Genomic DNA, 20508 nt, shown 5'->3' with positions numbered 1-20508 from the left:
TCTGCAAATATTGCCAAAGGCATTATTATATTTTAGTTATAATATATTATGTCACTTATATTAATAAATGATGATGCTGAGGCACAAAGTAAAGGTTGTATTGTGTTCAAAGCATGGGCCCCTCTAATTTATTTAAAATGATTTCTACTGAAAACAGTACAATGAGAAACAAAGTTTTGGCATTTTAAGGGATAAGTTGCAGTTCCTTGGTAAATTTATTAATATGGAGTATCTCCAACTTTAATTTTTTCTGAAATAAGAAAGGGTATTAAAAGAAATACACGCACTCCCAAATTTCTTAATAATGCCAAATACTCATTCTGTGTAGCTTAGTGAATTAAAAGCCACTAATTGTGTCATTGGTGTTCTTATAAAATTATTGGTTTTTATTGAGACCCTTCCTAACTAGAAGCAAGTGTTAACTCTTTGAAACATGTATTTTCTCACCAGCCAGTATTTCCGGGAATCTATCCTCAATGATATCAGGAAAGCTCGTAATTTGTACACTGGTAAAGAATTGGCAGCTGAGTTGGCAAGAATTCGGCAGCGAGTAGACAATATTGAAGTCTTGACGGCAGATATTGTGATAAATCTCTTACTTTCCTACAGAGACATCCAGGTGAGAAGACGCTTAGAGTAAGGTCATCACATAACTTGTTGGAGGAATATGAGAGTGTTAACTTCAAAACTTTCTATCAGCTCATAAGCAATTGGCATTTCTACACATGATTTTTTTTTAATTGACTCTCCCAGCTTTTCATCCAGAGCCCTGGTGGCTCAGCGGTTAAGAACTTGGCTGCTAACCAAAAGGTCAGCAGTTCGAATCCACCAGCTGATCCTTGGAAAGGCTGTAGAGCAGTTCTTCTCTGTCCTATAGAGTCACTATGAGTCAGAATCGACTCGATGCCAATGGGTTTTTAGCTTTCTATCCCTTGATTTTAAGATGGATGAAAAAGACTTACACGAGTTAATCATCAGTGATTATGAAAGCCTTGTGTGGTAAAGGTCTGACCCTTCTCTCCAAAAGAATAAAAAGAAAAAGCTGCAAGCATAGCTGCCCTGTGGACAGTCTGTTAGCCTCAGGCACACCTGTCAGTCAGGTAATGAAAGTTTTGCTTTGGCAAATAGCAGAAATTTTTAAAGCTTGTTGGACGTATCTTTTACTCCTTGAAAATGTGTTTCTTGAAATTGATAGTGCTGGATCTAACTAGCCAGAAGCAATAAATATGCAATTGCTTATTTATAAACTTTTAGAATATATAAGACACTGAAATGTTTTATCATTTCATGTTATATCATTTTCTTTGACATGTCTTAATGTTTTTAAAATGTGATAAGGGAAATAAAATCTCTCTGATTTACTTATTAGGGTCCTTCAGTAACGTTTAAGTGGCTTCTGGTTTCTTTTTCCCATGTTCAACCCCTCAGGTGTGTGGAAAGCTTCACGTGGGCGAGAGAGCTTCACAGCATGCAGACCTGTGGCACTCAGGATCCATGGCCAGAGTAGCTTAAGTCAGGTCTCATGTTGAAATGAAGCAGTTTTGTTACCTATAACAGAAGTTCAATCAGTTATTCCATGTCCTTGAAATTAATGGAAATTGTTTTCCTGAAAGTAATTAATAGAATATTAGATACCAAGAATTTGACTCCATGGGGATAAGTAAACTGCCTATACTTAGAACCACCAAAAACCAACCCACTGCCGCTGAATCAGTTCCGACTCATAGCAACCCCATAGGGTTTCTGAGGCTGTGAATCTCTATGGGAGGAGACTGCCACATCTTTCTCCTGCAGAGCCACTGGTGGTTTCGAACCGCTGACCTTTCAGTTAGCAGTCGATCGCTTTAATCACTGCATCGCCAGGGCTCCTAAGACTTCAATAGCATAGCGTTATCATGCTAGTTTTTTCTTTTTTGCCCCAGATGTGGTAACTCTATATTTTGTCAGATGTGGTAACCACACATAAACACACACACACATACACATACCTACATGTTGTTGTTGTTAGCTGCTGTCCAGTGGCCCCAACATATGGCATCCACATGTACAACAAAATGACATGCCACCCATTCCTTTGCCATCCCCGTGATTGGTTGCGGATCGGATCTTTGTGATCCATAATGCTTTCATTGGATGATTTCCAGAAGCAGATTCACAAGCCTTTCTTCCTAGTCCATCTTAGTCTGAAAGCTCCACTGACAGATGGGTGGTGGCTTCGCATAAGGTGCACTGACCAAGTATTGAACTTGGGTATCCAACATGGAAGGTGAGAATTCTACAAGTGAACCACCACTGCCCCCATATGTGCACGTTTATGCATATATATAAGTATACACACACACACACACATATATTCCAAGCTCTTTATAAGGAGAAAAAAAACAGTTCTGCGTTCTGGGCTCTTCAGAGTTCCGTGGGTTCTAGTTTCTTTTTTAAATTTCCTTCTCAGATTTAGTAAATATCTGGTTGTCAAAAGGCATTTCATTGTCAAAACTTTCTCCTAAGGTTTAATTCTATATTATTCTCCTCTTGTTTGAAAGGATTATGACTCTATTGTGAAGCTGGTAGAAACATTAGAAAAGCTGCCAACCTTTGATTTGGCCTCCCATCATCATGTGAAGTTTCATTACGCATTTGCACTGAATAGGTAAGAAGAAAAAATTCCCTTCCGTGATGCACTAACATCTTTAACTGCAGATTCTTTTTTTTGAAATTATTTTTATAAATTTTATTTATTTTCTTGTTGTTGAAAATATACACAGCAAAAAATATACCAAGAGTTTCTGCATGTACAATTTAGTGACGTTGATTACATACTTTGAGTTGTGCAACCTTTCTCACCCTGCTTTTCTGAGTTGTTCCTCCCTAAACTCATAGCCGTCTAAGGTTTCTGTCTAACCCTTCAAGTTGCTGTTGTCAATTTGATCCCACATAGATAGTTCTTAAAATAGCATAACGCTCAAGGGAGACATTTTTCACTAGTTAAGCTAAACTGTTTGGTTTTAATATGACCTCAGGGATATTTTGGTTTAAAATCTAAAGATTATCTGAGGGCAGTAGTTTCCGGGGTTCATCTACCTTCCATGGCTCCAGAAATTCTAGAGTCCATGAGAATTTGAGATTCTATTCTGTGTTTTCCTCCCTTTTGATCAGGATTCTTCTATGGAATCTTTAATCAAAATGTTCTCACTGTGGATTCTTTATAGGGTATGTTTTTACTGAAGCATTACAACCACTCATTATTAGAATGTAATATTAACTTATCTACCTAAACCGTTTAAAATATAAGTAATATGCATTCTCATTTTTTTGTCAGTAAAAAAACTACTCACTATTTTTATTTTTAAATTCTTAAAATTCTTTTCCTTTTCTGTCAAAGCTTTTACTTGCCATTTATATATTTTAACACTTTTAAATCATAAGACTATGAAATTATCTTTAAGTGAATATACTCAATGCTAAATGATTCTTCACACAAAAATTCACTGAAGTAGAGGAAGGGTAGTTATGTCTAGGTGAACAGATTCCTAACCAGAGAATATTTTCCATGGTACTGCTCAAGGCACACTTAATTATAATTAAACTCTATAGGCCACATTTTAGATTATGAACCCATGAATCTTCTAGGATGAGAATGGCACTGCCTGCTTCCTTCTTTCCTCTAGTCCTGCCTCTGTGCCTTCTGCCTAGAGCCACCATAATGGGTCAGCCATACTTTGGTCATGGGAGGGGCCTAGAGCAGGGAACTGTCCAAAGCTGAGTTAGCTGTGCTGCTGTTCTCTCCTGTGGTGGCGAGTTGGCTACCATATTTTTATGTGAATAGCACGTGTGTTACACATTTTTTTTGCCAACTGAATAACCTCATCTCGCTATTTTCATGAGCGAGCTATGCGGCCTGTTATATGCGTGGGCATGTAATTTACGTGGACATATTATTTGTGAAAAATACAGTATATATGTAATTACCACTACTGGAGAGAATGATTTAAAAAAAGAGAAAGGAAGGGACATCACGTGACATTTCCATGTGTCAGGTAAGGCTTGCTGATTGTTATTTTACGAATGAAGAAACTGAAGCTCGGAAAAATTGTGTAACTGTTCTTCAAGGCTCATAGTTAACACGTCACAAAACATGCCTCAAGGCCAGTTCCATGTGATACAGAAGTCTCTGCTCTTTATTACCAAGCTCTACAGCCTCAATCCAGAAAGAAAACAGCATGCTACTCAACCAGAGATTGATTCTTTCCTTTATCCACCCGAACTGTAGAACTTACTAACCTTTATCAATAAATGTATAACAAAAGTTATTTTATGTTACTACTTATTAAACATCTTTTATCTTTAGAGTTTGTAGAGTTAGATGAGACCTCCAGAGGTTACCTGTTCTGACTGGTTTTCAAATCAGTCATTTCTAAAAGGTGAAATGAGATACGTTATATCTTGAAGTAAAAAGTGTGAGTCGATAAGAGCCTTTCTGGAAATATGATAAACATATTTGTATGAAGCCTTATTCTAAACTCAAGACATTTAGTGCTATGGGTAAAAAGGAATTTCATGAACAGAAAGAAAGTAGTAGTTGAAAATATAAAGAACTTCTTTTTTTATAACACTGTATTGAAATACTATACAATTCACTCATTTAAAGTATGCAATTCAATGGTTTTTAGGATATGCAGAGTTGTGTGACCATTAATACAATCAATTTTAGAACGTTTTTGTCACCTCCAAAAGAGATCCCATACCCATTAGCAGTCACCCTCCCATTTCCCCCAAACTCCTCCAGCCCTAGGTAACCACTAATCTGCTTTGTGTCTCTATAGGTTTACCTATTCTGAGCATTTCCTATACATGGAATCATACTATAAGTGGTCTTTTGGGACTGGCTTCTTTCACTTAGCATTTATGTTTTCAAGGTTCAAAAAGTAACTCTTAAGAACATTTTTATATGCCGTTAAGAATTATCTACACATAAACAAACAAACAAACAAAAAATTGTTGCCGTGGAGTCAATTCTGACTCATAGTGTGACCCTATAGGATAGAGTAGAAGTGCCCCATAGGGTTTCCAAGGAGTGCTTGGTGGTTACAAACTGCTGACCTTTTGGTTAGCAGCCGAACCGTTAACCACGATGCCACCAGGGTTTCCTATCTACACGTACTTGCTATTTAAAAATTGACTACAAAAAGCAGCTTCCTTAGATAATCAGTTGGTCACACTTAGAAATTAGGCAACTCTTGGGTTAAACTTTGTTCCTATTATCTGTGAATTAGTTTGCTCAGTGTTTCGCATAGCCATTGAAGTCTGTGGTCAGGTTTTTTGTCCCCATTAGGAATAGATGATTCTGCTCCGCTATAGGGCCACAGACTGCACCCCTAATTTTACTCCACTTGCATATAGGCTACAAGGGAAATTGGGAAGACTGTGTTGGGAGTACAACTCTACCACTGTTAATAGAAGTGCAGCTCTGTAAAAACAGCACGAGGGCAGTGTCTGACCTCCTCCAACTCAGCAAGGGGGAAGGAACCAAGATCAACAGAGCAAGGCTGTTGGTGGAGGCCAGATAAGCCTCCTCTCTCCGCCATCTTTACTAATTCTGACACCAACCATCCCTCGTACAGCACTCTCTACTTCTCTGCTGGGTTCGATAATTCATTGCAATGGCTGCACAGAACTCACAGATCACACTCACAGCTGTGGAGTTTATTAGGGAAGTAACAGAGTGCAGGCTTAGAAACACTCAGGATACAGTTCTTCCATCAGGACAGCCTCTCCCCAGGTGTGCTTGTAGGCACGCCTCTCCCTGGCCCTCAGTCTCTGCCTTAAGGCTCTCAGCTTTCTCTCTCGGTGGGCAGCCCAATGCACCGTCTCCTGCTGCTGGGTCTATCCTTCCTTGGTGGTGGGCTCCTCTTCTCAACTCTGGAATTGGCTATCAGTTTAGGCAAAACTGACCAATTCTCTTGGTAGGCCACAATTACCCTATCACACAATCACCTTGTTGGGAGTTACAAGCCCATGGCTAGAAAGGCCAGACACAAAAGTGATTAAATGCACTGCAAACTAAAAAGAGATCCTCATTAGACCCAGGAGACATGCAATATGATAAAAAAAAAAAAAGGCTTAAGACAAGTTTACAGAGGACCTTCAAAATCTGGTTGTTGCTTTTATCCTGCCAAATGTCACTAATGTGAAATAATATATTAAAGTTTTAAAAAGATAATTGGCCTATTGCTTCTGTAATTTTTTATTGAAACAAATATGTTTTTGCTCCCTATCTTAGGAGAAATCTTCCTGGTGATAGAGCAAAAGCTCTTGAACTTATGATTCCTCTTGTGCAGAGTGAAGGGCAAGTTGCTTCAGATATGTATTGCCTGGTGGGTCGAATCTACAAAGATATGTTTTTGGACTCTAATTTCACAGACACAGAAAGTAGAGACCATGGAGCCTATTGGTAAGTATACATAATGTTAGTAAGATACTTGATAAATCTACAACATAAAACATTTTTTCAAACAAGAATGTTAAAGCAGTGTTACTATCCTTTAGATTTTGTTTTTATGAGTCAAATCTTAGATTTTATAAAAAAAAAAATTTTTTTTCTTTTTTTTAGATTTTATAGCTTTAATAAATAATTTTGACCCAGTTCATATAATAGGGCACAGTAATTAGGATAAATTAGATGAAAAGATAATAATTTAAGAAAATACATAATTAAAAAGTGTTTGATATTTAATATACAATTTAGTATCTAAATATAGTTTTGTGGAAAAATGTATACACTTATAGACAGATGTTACAGAAGACCTGAATGAATGGGAAAATATACCATGTTTGTGGATGAGAAGATTTGATATTTTAAAGATGTTAATTCTCCCCAGCAGGGCTGTTCATGTAGTCTGACAAACTGATTCTAAAATTTTCTTGAAAGAATGAAAGGTCAAAAACAGGCAAAGCAACGTTGGAGAAGAACAAGGTAGAAGGACTTGCTCTACCAGATACCAAGACATAATATAAAGCTGAAACAATTCAGATAGTGTAATATGGGTGTAGGCATAGGCAAGTAAAACATTGGAACAGAAGAGAGAGCCTGGAACAGCCTACTCTGTCATAAATTTATGAGACTAAATTTATGACAGAGTAGGCTTCATGAATCAGAGGGGAAAGGATGGATTATTCAGTAGTGGTACCGGGAAAATTTGTTTATCTCCTTGGAAAAAGTAAAATAAAATCGGATCCATGTTTCACACCAAGCACAAAAAACAAAATCCAAGTGAACTAAAGACCTAAAAATGGAAAAAAAAAAAGCTACTTTAGAAAAAATACTTCTAGAATAAAATATTCAAACTGTATTTATGACTTTGGGATAGGAAAAGATTTCTTAGACAAGGCTTAACCATAACATGAACCATAAAAGAAAATGTTGTGAAACTTGATTGCCTTAACATTTATTTCTGCTCATCAAGACATTGGCCTTTAGAAATGGTGGAGTACCTTCTATATGACACTAATTCTTTTGCTGATAACAATGATAAACTTTAGGAAAACACTAAAAAAAAAAAAAAAAAGCCTGAAGACAACAAGTGACTAAAAGTAGCCAGAAACTGAAGAGGTTTTGACACTTGGATGAAGGTCACCACATTGAGTAAGATCCATATTTAAATGACTTATCCTTTAGGGCACTCCCTGGTCTGCAGGGTACAGAACAGATGGAACTCAAACACAAAAATCACGGTCTGATTGGCCTGAGGAGTCAGAGGATGCAATTTGTGACTTCCAGAGTACCCGGAAATTGAGTGGGTTATGCCCCAAATAAGGGACCCACAGAGAGAGGAGCCTCAAAATCTGTATATAAACTACACTCTAATTCTTCGCTGACCCCTGATGTGTCCATGTGTGGGGTGAAACTCAAACCCAGGAAGATAACAGCAGCTGAAAGGATAAAAGAGCTGAACAGATATTTCAGCACCTACTCACTGTAGGAAGACTGAATTTGGAGTTTGAATCTCATCAAGTAAGAAGGGCTTGATAAACACCTTAAACTTTCCACTGAAACTTCAGAAGGATTGAGACTTAGGAATAAAAACTACATCCTAGGACTAAGGGAGTGTGCTAGAGCTAAGAGCAAAACCAAAACAGAGCCACCCTAATAAAACCTAAAACAAAACCTCCACACCATCAGAGAACCAAATAAATAATAATTTATTTGCCTGCTATAGCAAAACTCAGTACTCTTTAAGAAGAGGATAACAGGACCCAAAGTCTCTACAACATATCATCCAAAATGTCTAGTAACCAAAACATCAAAAATTTCTAAAGATGTGAAGATATACAAAAGTATATAAAAAAAATTTTCAATCAATAGAAGCAGACCCACAGACAACACAGATTCTGGGATTACGAAGCAAGGACATTAGAATAACAATGATAAGTATGTTAAAGAATCTACTGTAAAGATGGATATAATGGGTGAAGATATGAGAAATTATAGGAGAGATATGGAAACTGAAAAAGAACCGAATAGAAATCCTAGAACTGAATAAACTAAACGAACAAAACCCAGTGCCGTCGAGTCGATTCTGACTCATAGTGACCCTACAGGACGTTAGAACTGCCCCATAGAGTTTCCAAGGAGCACCTGGCGGATTTGAACTGCTGACCCTTTGGTTAGCAGCTGTAGCAATTAACTACTATGCCACCAGGGTTTCCCTAAAACTAAATAATATATCTTAAATCAAAATTTCATTAGATGAGATTAATAGCATATTGGACATACTATAAGAAATGATAAGTCAGCTTGAAAACAGGAATCATTCAAACTGAAACAGGGAAAGAGAGAAGAGTAAGAAAGAACTTAATAGTCAGAATGATGGGTGGGATAGTTAGAGAAGGAGAGGAGAGAGAGACTATAGCAGGAAAAAATATTTGAAGAGTTAGTGGCCAAACATTATCTAAATTTGATAAAAACAACAGCCCACAGATTTAGAAAGCTTAGCAAACCCCAAGGAAGATAAACACATACCTCAGCACATCAGAGTAAAATTGCTGAAAAGCAACAATAAAGAAAATGTCACAAGTGCAGCCTAAGAAAAAGATACATTACTACATTGCGTATGGGGACATGCCAAAGGAAAATGGATTGACATCTTTAAAGGGCTGAAAGAAAAAAAAAAATCAACTGAAAATTCTTTATCCAGTAAAATATCTTTCTAAAATGAAGAAGAAATAAAGATATTTCTAGATAAACAGAAACCAAGATACTTTGGCACAGCAGACCTTCACTGCAAGAAATGTTATTTAGGCTAAAGGAAAGTGATACCAGATAGAAACTTGGATTTATAGGAAGGAAATGTGGAACACTGAACATGGTAAAGATAAAAGATACCATCAAAGGGTAAGACACAGTACACAATACTGGGGAAGCCAGCACAGCCTGTACAAGGCAGGGCCATAGTAGCTCCATCCAAAACCAAAACCAAATCCACTGCCGTCGAGTTGATTCTGACTCATAGCGACCCTGTAGAACAGAGCAGAACTGCCCCGTAGAGTTTCCAAGGAGCATCTGGCAGATTCGAACTGCTTACCCCTTGGTTAACAGCCATAGCACTTAACCACCACGCCACCAGGGTTTCCCGTAGCTCCATAGACACACCCAAACTCCCTGAGGGACCGAATTGCTGGGCTGAGGGCTGTGGGGACCATGGTCTCAGGGAACATCTAGCTCAATTGGCATAACAGTTTATAAAGAAAATCTTCTACATTCTACTTTGGTGAGTAGCGTCTGGGATCTTAAAAGCCTGTGAGCAGCCATATAGGACACTCCACTGGTCTCACCCCGTTGGGAGCAACAAGAATGAAGAAAACTAAAGACACAAGGGAAAGATTAGTCCGGAGGACTAACGGACCACGTCTACCACAGCCTCCACCAGAATGAGTCCAGTACAATGAGATGGTGCCCAGCTACCACCGCTGACTGCTCTGACAGGGATCGCAGTAGAGGGTCCTGGACAGAGCTGGAGAAAATGTAGAACAAAATTCTAACTCAAAAAGACCAGACTTGCTGGCCTGACAGAGACTGGAGAAACCCTGAGGGTCTGGACCCCAGGTACCCTTTCAGTTCAGTAATGAGGCCACTCCTGAGGTTCACCCTTCAGTCAAAGATTGAACAGGCTCATGGAACAAAACAAGACTGGAGTGGTGCACCAGCCCTGGGGCAGGGACTGGAAATTAGGAGGGAACAAAAAAGCTGGTAATAGGGAACCCAGGATGAGAAGGGAGAGTGTTGACGTGTCCTGGGGTTGTTAACCAATGTCATACAACAATGTGTGTACTAACTGATGAGAAACTAGTTTGTTCTGTAAACCTTCATCTAAAGCTCAATAATAAATAAATAAAATAAAAGGTACCATCAATAATGTGAGAAAATAAATCCAAATAACCAGTAAAGAATTAGTGTTCAGTATATATAAATGACTCCTAAAAATCTTTAAGAAAAAAGATAGAAAATGAACATAAGATATGAGCAGACCATTCACAAAGGAGGAATCACAAATGGCTAACAAGCATATTTTAAAAACATGTAAAAGCTTGGACAAAGTTGCTTACCTTGCAAACTAAAACAATGGTGTACCATTTTACGCTAGTCAGTAAACAAAAATTTATAAATCTGACAATATCAATTGTTGGCCAGAATGGTAGAGAAATGGGAGTCCTAACCCCCTGCTGGGTGTAATATAAATTGTTATGATTACTTAAAGTAATTTGGCATTATCAAGAAGAGTTGACCTTTTGCCCACCCTTGATCCAGGAGATACACTCCTACTTATGTAACCTAGAGAAACTCTTGAAGAAGACATAAGTAAGAATGGTTATTGCATCATTGTTTATAACTGCTATAAATCTAAAAGAAAAAAAGAGAGAGCAAAACAAGCAAGTGGCAGAAGGATACATAAAGTATGGTACCACTTACATAAAGTTTAAAACCAATTGTCTATTTAGTAGAACTATAATGCATTAATGGAATGATGAATTACAAATGCAGTTTAACGGTAATCTGTTGGGAAGAAGGAAAAGAACAAGGTCGTGATTCACACGCAGCTTTAAGTTTATCTAAAATGTTTTATTTCTCAAGCTGAGTTGTGGGTACATGGTGTTGCTTATATATTTTTTAATATTCCTAAAACATTTCTGAAATATTACCTGGTGAAAAAAATATTAGAGGAGGTCAGGTTAGTTCAGGAGTTCCTCAAGGATAGCCATAAAAATGTTTTAAGTTGTAAAACAGCAATCTTACCTTTTGAAAATCTTGTGTCATTTTAACAGTTTAACGGGACTGAAGGTGGAATAACGGATTGTAACTAGAGAGGGCAACTTGGGGACAGTGATTTCCTAGGCCCTTCATGGGAAGCTTTGGCTAGACTTTTAAATTTGTACTATAAATGTTCACTGCTGTGCAGAAAATTTTACAGCTCCTCTAACCAAATTTTTCTGCTGTTATAAAAGAGAAATGTAACTATGCTGCCTACTTATTAGCATATGATTGATACTTTAGGAAAATTGTTAATAGTTTAAGAATTAGAATCTAATATTTGGAAAGAGTTATACCCAGAATAAATGCTTCAGTCGGGTAGTGATAATGAAATCCATATGTAATCATGAAAAGCCTGGTTTTTTCATGGTCAATGAATTCAAATGGAGAAACATCTTCTATGAAGTCAGCATGCATCATGCACAGGAATAAAAAAGTATTTTCCTACTTGAAAACAAAACAACTTAGACTATGCACAGCTTTTAAAGTTATGTAAGGTTAAGGATCAGTGCATTTTGTGGTTTAGTTTTTGTTTTAACGTCTTATACTTCCAGATTCTTACTCCATTTTTATGGTTCCCATTTAGCCTAGCAACACTATCTTTCAAGAGGGATTTGTGTTCAGGGTCTTAATATGAAATTGTAGATATCTGAATTTTTATAATTTAATTTGAAACTATTTATAAACTTTCCAGTAAGAACAGGGAAAGCTGTTAGAGCTCAAAGCCTTTTAATGGGAGAATCCTTCAGAGTTGATTTTGTATGTTTACTCACTGATTTATTGAATAATACAAGAAAGTCACTATAGATTACCTGTTCATAACCTTCCATTGTTGTCATTGTAGCCATTTGTCCTAAAGGATGCTAAGAGGGTTTCTCATACCCCCCCCCATTTTAAAATGGATATCTAAATGTATCTAAATGGATATATTTCAAGCCCTTACACTTATAAAGCTGTTTCTATATTTCTTAGTGTTTTGATCCAACTTCCACAGTAGCGCAAACAGGTACTCATTCACGTTGGCATTGTCTGTGGGCTTCCTTTCTGTTAGAATTGAGAAGGAAAATTACCCAGTCAAGTTGTTGACCTGTGAAGACGTCACTGAGGTTATGACATACCCAAGATTACGCCTTTCCTGAGTCATGGGTCCCAAAGGGATGTTTAAACTGACTGCCTTCCTTGAGCCATAATCCTCTGTGCTTTCGCTTGCCAAAGCAGTGCTGGGATAAGGAGTGGGATGGTCATGGAGGTGGTCAGTCCCTCAGGCTTCTGAGGTGACACTTTCCATGGCCTGAATCATTTTTTTGACTTGAATCAACAGTGATTTTCTGGCCATGGAAAGTTTGAGGAGAACAGCTTGGACTCAGTAGAAAAAGAGCCTCAAGCAGTTGTGATTACAGAGGCTCATAGAACCTTTTCTTACAATTCCCCTTTTTAATAACATCTTTAATAAATGTTGCTTTCCTGTAATAGAAGGAGAAAGCGTTACACTCCTGTCAGCATGTAAGTACTCTTTACTGCTAGGGAGTCTCAGTCTAACGTAGATCTGTTTTCTGAGAGCTTTATTTGGGTTTTAGATTGTGAAAATTAAAAAAAAAAAAAAGGAAAAAAGTTTTGTGGCTTAGATTATTTAGGTTTACAAAACTATGATATGTTACTAGAACAAACTCTGGTTGTTGAATCTTATCTGGGACAGAGGGTGAGTATGAGCAAATACATCCTGCTGATTTACATAAAGCACATGAATGGTTCTCTCATATTTGATGTTTTTCACTGTCATTTCCTTGGTTATTTTTGTTCACTGAAGCTATTAGGGATGGCTGAAATAATGCTATCTTTTCTGTATTTAAATGTCGAAAATTCAAGTTAAGATATGGTAAGTGCCTTTTTTGTTTTTAAGTATTTAAACTGAGTTTAGCTTCAGTTTGTTTAAAGTTGGACCTTTTGTTATAGCTGTTCCATAAAAAGTTTTAAATATGTTAAGAAGGCAGCTGTGGTGCCTCCCATACATAGAGGACATTTGGGTGCTGTGGGAGAAAGAGCAAGATGAGAGAAAAGGACAGGGAAGCACAAAGCATGACCCAAGAGCCTAGACTTACATATCCTAAAAAGAGACCATGGTGTTTCTGAAGTAACAGACATCACAACTGGAGAGGGTCTAAGAAAATATTCTGGGCAAATCTCTCTGATTTGAAGGGCCCTGGAAAGTTCTAGAGGAGCCTTAGTGGTGCAGTCATTAAGTGCTTGGCTGCCTGCTAACCAGAAGGTTGGCGGTTCAAACCAACCAGTGACTCCACGGGAGAAAGACGTGGCAGTCTGCTTCCAGTTCAGATTACAGCCTAGGAAACTCTATGGGGCGGTTCTACTTTGTCCTGTAGGGTCCCTATCCATCAAAATCGACTTGAATCGTCTTGACAGCAACGGGGAAAGTTCTAATTGCCAATATTGCCTCTACAGTTTCTTTTTTATCCTAATTTAAAAAGAAATAGCCATGAAATGATTATGCTCGGTTCATATTCAGTGTGACTTTCATAGAACATTTTGTTATATGCAGTATTTGTTCACATAGGTAGAAATAATAATCAGTCCTTTAAATTCATGAGTTCACAGGTTTGTGTATACGTTAACTATTTGAGGCTTACAAGGACCTTGTAATGTAGGCAAAGGTGACTTTACATTTTACAGTTGAGGAAGTAAAGACTCCAAGAACTTAGGTGAATTTTTTGAGGCTCTTTTTTTTTTTGATTAACATGACTTCCAACCTAATTTTTTCAGATCCAGTGTTCTTTTTATTATATCCCAGACTTTCTTGGAACTTCCAGGATTGTCTGTTGGGTTGAGTTGAGAGGACATGGAATTATGGTTCATACTGACACGAGGTTAAATGTTGGCTCAATATTTAGAAACAGTGTAATGTTAGGTGGATTATTTAACCTTTAGGAAATTCAGTTTTTCTTATTTAGAAAATAAGAATAATATCTACCCAGATGAGTTATAGAGCCCTGGTGACGCAGGGGTTAAGTGACTGCTAACCGAAAGGTTAGCAGTTCGCATTCACCAACAGCTCTTTGGAAATCCTGTAGGGTCCTGCAGGGTTGCTGTGAGTTGGAATTCACTTGATGACAATGTTTTTTTTTTTTTTTTTTCTTTAGATTAGTTCAGATGCTGTTGGCATCCTACAAATAGCAGAATACCTTACTCCAGTGGACTTAATAACAAAATGTATTGCCTAAAACACCAAGTCCAGATGTAGGCCTGGCTCTAGTGTAGGTTTAGTTAGCAGCTTAAAATGTCAGCCCAGGTCCTTTCTCTCTCTATGTCCCTGGATGGCTCAGCCCTTACAATGGTTTTTTTAGGGTTGCAAGGTGACTGCAGTCATTCCAGGCATCTGTCCAGCTTAACTACACCAATGTCTGGAGGAAAAAAGAGAACATCTTTTTCGGTATCTTTTTGTTAGGACTGAGAACACACTCTCCTAAAAACTTGCGCCAGACTCTACTTACACTTTAAACTTCTAGTATTTTGTCATCAGCCCAGTACTAGACAAATCACTACCGAGGAGGATGAGATTATTACAATCGGTTTAGACAAATCATCTTGGGAGGAATGGGTGCACTGTTGTGGGGATTAAACAAGGCAGCATGTGTTAGAGTCTCGGAATTTAGCAGGCGTGTAGTGTTACATCCTTAATGTAGAATTGTAAAAGTGTTTTGTATTTCTTTACGTATTTGTTACATTTAACCAAGTTCAAAATGGACATTGATTAAATTTCCCTTTTCCTAAAATATTCCTAAGAGTTCTCCCTCTTTTCTTTGTGGATCTAGCTAAACATTTTAGCTAATGGGGGAAGAGGTATAAAACATTTTAGCTAACGGGGGAAAAGGTGTAGAGTCCGTATAATACTTACACAGGCCTTGCTTTAATTCCATGTATCAGGGCTGTCATAGGGTGACCTGGGATAGGCAGTGAGTTCCTGAAATCACATTTGGTTTTGGAGGCAAGGGTATTCTCAATCTTAAGGGGAGCTATGAAGTCATTTTCAGAACTTTGAGAGGAAATTAGGTACCTGTACTATATTAGCATAGTCATGTCGTTCCTTTTGTAACGCCAGAAAAGACCTATAGCCAGGAAATTAAAAGCATTAAGTTTGTTTTTAGCATATTAATGTGTTCGTTTTTCCATAGTAACTTAGGAAAGAACAGAGGACCTTGCCTTATCCACCAGTTTTCTTTTACGTCAGTGACAGTGCTATTCAAACAGTAATGTGTGCCTAATAAAGATTTGGTTTTTATACTATTAATGGGGTTAGCTTTACTTTGGAAGAGTTATGTAACAAACCAATCAACATACAAATAAAGACCAATGCTGATTTTCTTTTTGCCAGGTTTGCCTTATTCCTTTTTCTTGGCTTCAAGAGAACCTTTGTCAGCTGTCTCCGTTCCCTCTGCCCTTCTTCTCCCCCATAGTTTTATCTCGCCATCACTCACCGTCATAGGCCTCATCGTGTTTAGTGCTTTATTGTGTCTATTATGTGAGTTTCCACGTTTTGGGTCATTTTATTTTTAGAACACGAAGCCTTAAGGGTTCTCAGTAACTCAGCGTGACACCCAGTTCAGCGGTGCCTGGTGAAGATGGTTTCTTAAGGACCAACAGGGCCAGGATGACCCAGGATCTTGGACAAAACACCCAGTGTACTGGCAGCTGCTTTGTAAGCCAGTGCGCTGGGACGTTGATTTCATGCTTTGGCTTTGATTTAATACCATGTTCAGCCAACGATAGATTGAATGGAGCTCTATTATGGCATGACCATGTTGAAGTCCAAAAATGATCATATATAATATGTCACTGTGGAGGTTTCCTAATTGTGGCTCACAAATATTGAGCCCCTGAGGAGGGCAACTAAGGCTTGCTTTACGTAATCCAGCACCAGGGGAATGAGTTGGAAAACTAGATGTTTGCCAGACATTATGCTGAAAAGGAAGGAGAATATGGAAGAATAGAGGTTATTTCACTCAGTGAACCAAAATGATAGGTTCCAGACCACCTAGGAGCTTTTCAATAATGTAGACATCTTTGCAGATTCTACCTTAGTGGATCCGTTTTATTTAACAGATTAACCATAATTATTACTTAATAATGATCAATTATTAAATGTTAAGACTTTTCCCATTTTTTGATGTCACTTCTTTCCTCCTAAATCTTTATTAGTCTTCATATCCTCAAAGATTGCTGTTCTTTACATCCTCCTCATATCCTCAAACTCCTCCCCCCATCCCTGCCTCTGCTTCTGAACTCTTCTAACTGTGTCTCTGCCCATTTTCCCAGCCTTCTTACAATATGGGTGTCGCATTTTAATTTGAGCCCCGGTGCACAGTGGTTAAGTGCTTGGCAGCTAACTAAAAGGTCAGCAGTTTGAACCCAGCAGCTTCTCTGCAGGAGAAACATGTAGCAGTCTGCTGCTTCCATAAGGATTTACAGCCTTGGAAACCATATGGAGCAGTTCTACTCTCTCCTGTAGGGTCACTATGAGTCAGAATCAACTTAACAGCAACGGTTTGGTTTTTTATTTTAATTTAGAGAATTGGCAGTTCTTGAAAGGTTAAATGTAGACTGACCATAAACATGAAAATTATACAAACTCAAGAATAATCAAATAAGAGCAAATTAAAATCCCGAGATACACTTTTTTTGTTTTTATTGGCAAAGATGAAAAGAGATGTGAATACTGTTTTTCGCATGGGTGCAATGAAGATGTCACTCGCCTGTACTGCTCTTGAGAATGTAAATTCATAAAATCTTTCTGGAAAACAGTTTTTAGTATTAAGCATCAAGAGCCTTGAAATAATTCATGCCCTTTCATCCAGCTATATCTTTTGGAAACTATCTTAAAGAAATAGCAGATTTGAAAACAAATAAGTATTTACAAAAATGTTCACTCCACTGAATTTTGTGGTAACAGAATATTGGAAGAAACCTAAATGTCCAATAATAGGGAAATTGTTAAACAAAGGGATAGCATCCCCATGATGGAATACCATTCATTCAAAATTATGGTTTTGAAAAATGTTTAATAGTAAGATGTATCATGACATAATGTCAAATAAAAGAGCAAGTTATAAAAATAACATGATTCCCTTTTTGGGAAAAAAAAAAGTATATGCATAGTAAAAGGACTGGAAGAAGATAGTTAGAATGCAGGGTGGCTTCTATTTTTTTTTTTTGTGAGTTTTCTTTTATAATAAGGAATGTATACAAATAAATAGCCTGAATTTGAGAGAGGGTCCCCCCTATCTGTACATCAATTCAACAGGGTGATTTGACAATTGTTTTCTTCTCATGCTGTCCTGCTTTGCTCCTGAGTTATTTTGTGAGTGATAATTTCAGAAATATCGTTGAATATGGGTAAAGCATCATGAAATTTTAGTTTAATTATTTGTGTATCCCACTGAACCACAGCTATTATATCACAAACAAGGGAAAATGACAGCTAACTAGAAAGGACTTCACTCGAGCTCAGTTTCTTCAGTGGAAAGTAGATGCCCTTTAGCTGGAAATAATCAATTCAGTGATAATTTCTTTTATCCTTTATTTTTTTTTGCTGAACGTCTCATTGCAGATGCAAAAAGCAAATAAGGTTCTTACTATGAAGACTTCATCACTCATTTTATAATCAAGGACTTATTGCTTTTAGAGTTAGTTTGCAATCAGGTAACAGTGCTAGTAATAAAACGAAACCCACTGCCGTCAAGTCGATTCCGACTCATAGTGACCCTAAAGGACAGAGTAGAACTGCCCCATAGAGTTTCCAAGGAGCGCCTAGTGGATTCGAACTGCTGACCATTCGGTTAGCGGGTTTCCAGTGCTAGTAACAGGACAGCTAATAATAATAGACAAAAAAATAAAACTTCTTTGTAAGCTTAAATGAGAAGCTTGTACCTTCTAAATGTAATAATGAATTCAAGAATGCAAATTACCCTCTTCAAAAAATATTCAGTACTAAAACAGAAAAAAAAAAAATGCCGTAGGGGAAAATATAGAATTCTTTAAGGCACGAATACCTAATTCCCTCCTTAAGATTTGTTTTCCTCATCAAGTGTTTCCCTTCACTCATGACAAATCATTTCATTTCTCTATAATTTTGCACTGCTACTCGTTCTTTATGTGAACACTTATGTATTTTTTATGTTCATTGATCCTATTGCTAGTTAAACTGTGATGTTTTAAGACATACACCTTCTTTGGTGCATTCTTATGGGTTCATTTCATTAGTATTGCCACGACTGCTGTTTGAAATACCAATATTTAGTCTAATAGACTGTTAACCCGATTAGGGTCCGGGCCCTGGAGCACTCGAGCCAATGAAATGTACTCCAAGTCATAAAGAGTGAGAAAGTTTATTAAGGTGATATATACATCACCAGGGACCTGACAGCAACACAGGTTGTCTCTATGGAGTCCCAAAGAGCAATTTTATGTTAGAGCTTATATAGAATTTTTACAAGGGTTGGAAGTGGCTTTGTAGCTCGTAGATGGCTGGGAGGAGTTTTTCATTACAAAATAGTGACAAGACTCTTTATCAGACTAGAAAGATACATGCAGGACATCTCTATCAGGCTAAAGACATACATATCAGATACCTGGGCTCTCATTTTCCTGTGGGAAGCTGTAAGTTGAAAGTGGTCTGACAGAGCAAAACAAAGTTATTTGCATCAGATTAAAACAAGGAAAAGTCATCAGCATTAGGTCAAAACAAAGTCATTAACAGGTATGTGAAGGAGGAGGCAGGCAGAGGAAGGAGAGGAACTTACAGGTTCATCATGGAGTTAGTTATGTCAAGCTCTCAGCTGCCCGTTTTGAAAAAGGAGAAAACATTAGGGTCTCAAGACTGATCAAATATGTTTTATGAAAAATACCGTTCTGTTTTATATAGAAGACAAACGTTATTTTTAAACTATTTCTCTCTGCTTTTCTTTCCCATTAGATTTTTTGTTTCTCCCAAATTCATTTTACTAAAAAAAAAAAATAATAATGAAAAAGGACTAAAAAACACTTTCAACACAGATCACAGGGTAGATAGTGTGATACAGAGAAGAGGACTCAGGTTTTGGAATCCAGCAGAACTGGGTTTCATTCCAGCTTGACCACTTCTAGGTTATATGACTTAATATTTCTGTGCTTCATTTTCCTTATTGGTAAACCTGAGAGAATTTCACATACCTTAAATGGCTGTGAGAGTTAGAAATTTTGTGCCAAAAGTGTCTAGTATAAGGCCTTATGCCTAGTGGGTGCTCAGTAATGAGCAGCAGCTACTATAATTTTTTCGTTTACTATTTAGTGTTAAATCATAACTTCCTTCCATAGAGAATATCATCTGTGGTATATGGCATTATTGCTAAAAATATTCACTGACCCCTTGTTATGGATTGAATTGTATCCCCCCAAAATACGTATTTAAATCCTAACCCCTATACCCATGGTAGGAGCCCTGGTAGTGCAGTGGTTAAGTGCTAGGGGTGCTAACCAAAAGGTCGGGAATTCGAACCCACCAGCCCCTCCCAGGGAGAAAGATGTGGTAGTAAGCTTCCATAAAGATTACAGCCTTGAAAACCCCATGGGGTAGTTCTAGTCCTATAGGATTGCTGTAAGTAGAAATCTACTGGATGGCAGTGGGTTTGGTTTTGTTTTGGGTACACACGTGATTATAATCCCATTTGGGAATGGGTTTTCTTTGTTAGGTTAATGAGGAAATGTTAGTGTAGGGTGTGTCTTAAATCAGTCTCTTCTGAGATACAAAAGAGTAGATTAACCACCAAAACCCACTGCCAAGTCGATTTCGACTCATAGTGACCTTATAGAATAGGGTAGAACTGCCCCACAGAGTTTCCAAGGAGCGCCTGGTGGATTCGAACTGCTGATCTCTTGGTTAGCAGCCACAGCACTTAACCACTACGCCACCGGGGTTTCCAGATTAACCACGAATAAGCACAAATGGAGAAGATACACATGATCCTAGGAATCTAGGATTAAAAGCTGAAAAGACAGAAGAGACCGAGACAGAGACAGAGCCTTCCCCTAGAACCAGCACCATGAATTTGGACTTCTAGCCTCCTAAACTGTGAGAAAATAAATTTCTGTTCATTAAAGCCACCCATTTGTGTTATAGCAGCACGAGATAATAATTAAGACACCTTCCACAGTTAGTTGGT

The 20508-nt window shown here is 37.7% G+C and overlaps 1 protein-coding gene across 1 annotated transcript in view; it reads left to right on the top strand.

Moving 5' to 3' along the window:
• Positions 1–20508, top strand: part of MAP3K5 (mitogen-activated protein kinase kinase kinase 5) — a 234752-nt gene that overhangs the window by 103688 nt on the left and 110556 nt on the right. Inside the window, exons 5-7 of the mRNA XM_049901808.1 lie at positions 451–619; positions 2541–2647; positions 6278–6448. Of these exons, the coding sequence (XP_049757765.1) occupies positions 451–619; positions 2541–2647; positions 6278–6448 (447 nt within the window). The remainder of the gene's footprint in view (positions 1–450; positions 620–2540; positions 2648–6277; positions 6449–20508) is intronic.

The sequence above is a fragment of the Elephas maximus genome, chromosome 1, assembly GCF_024166365.1.
Source record: "Elephas maximus indicus isolate mEleMax1 chromosome 1, mEleMax1 primary haplotype, whole genome shotgun sequence".
Classification (NCBI taxonomy): Eukaryota; Metazoa; Chordata; class Mammalia; order Proboscidea; family Elephantidae; genus Elephas; species Elephas maximus.
Note: the sequence above shows the minus strand (reverse complement) of the source record. Positions and strands in the feature narration are given on the sequence as shown.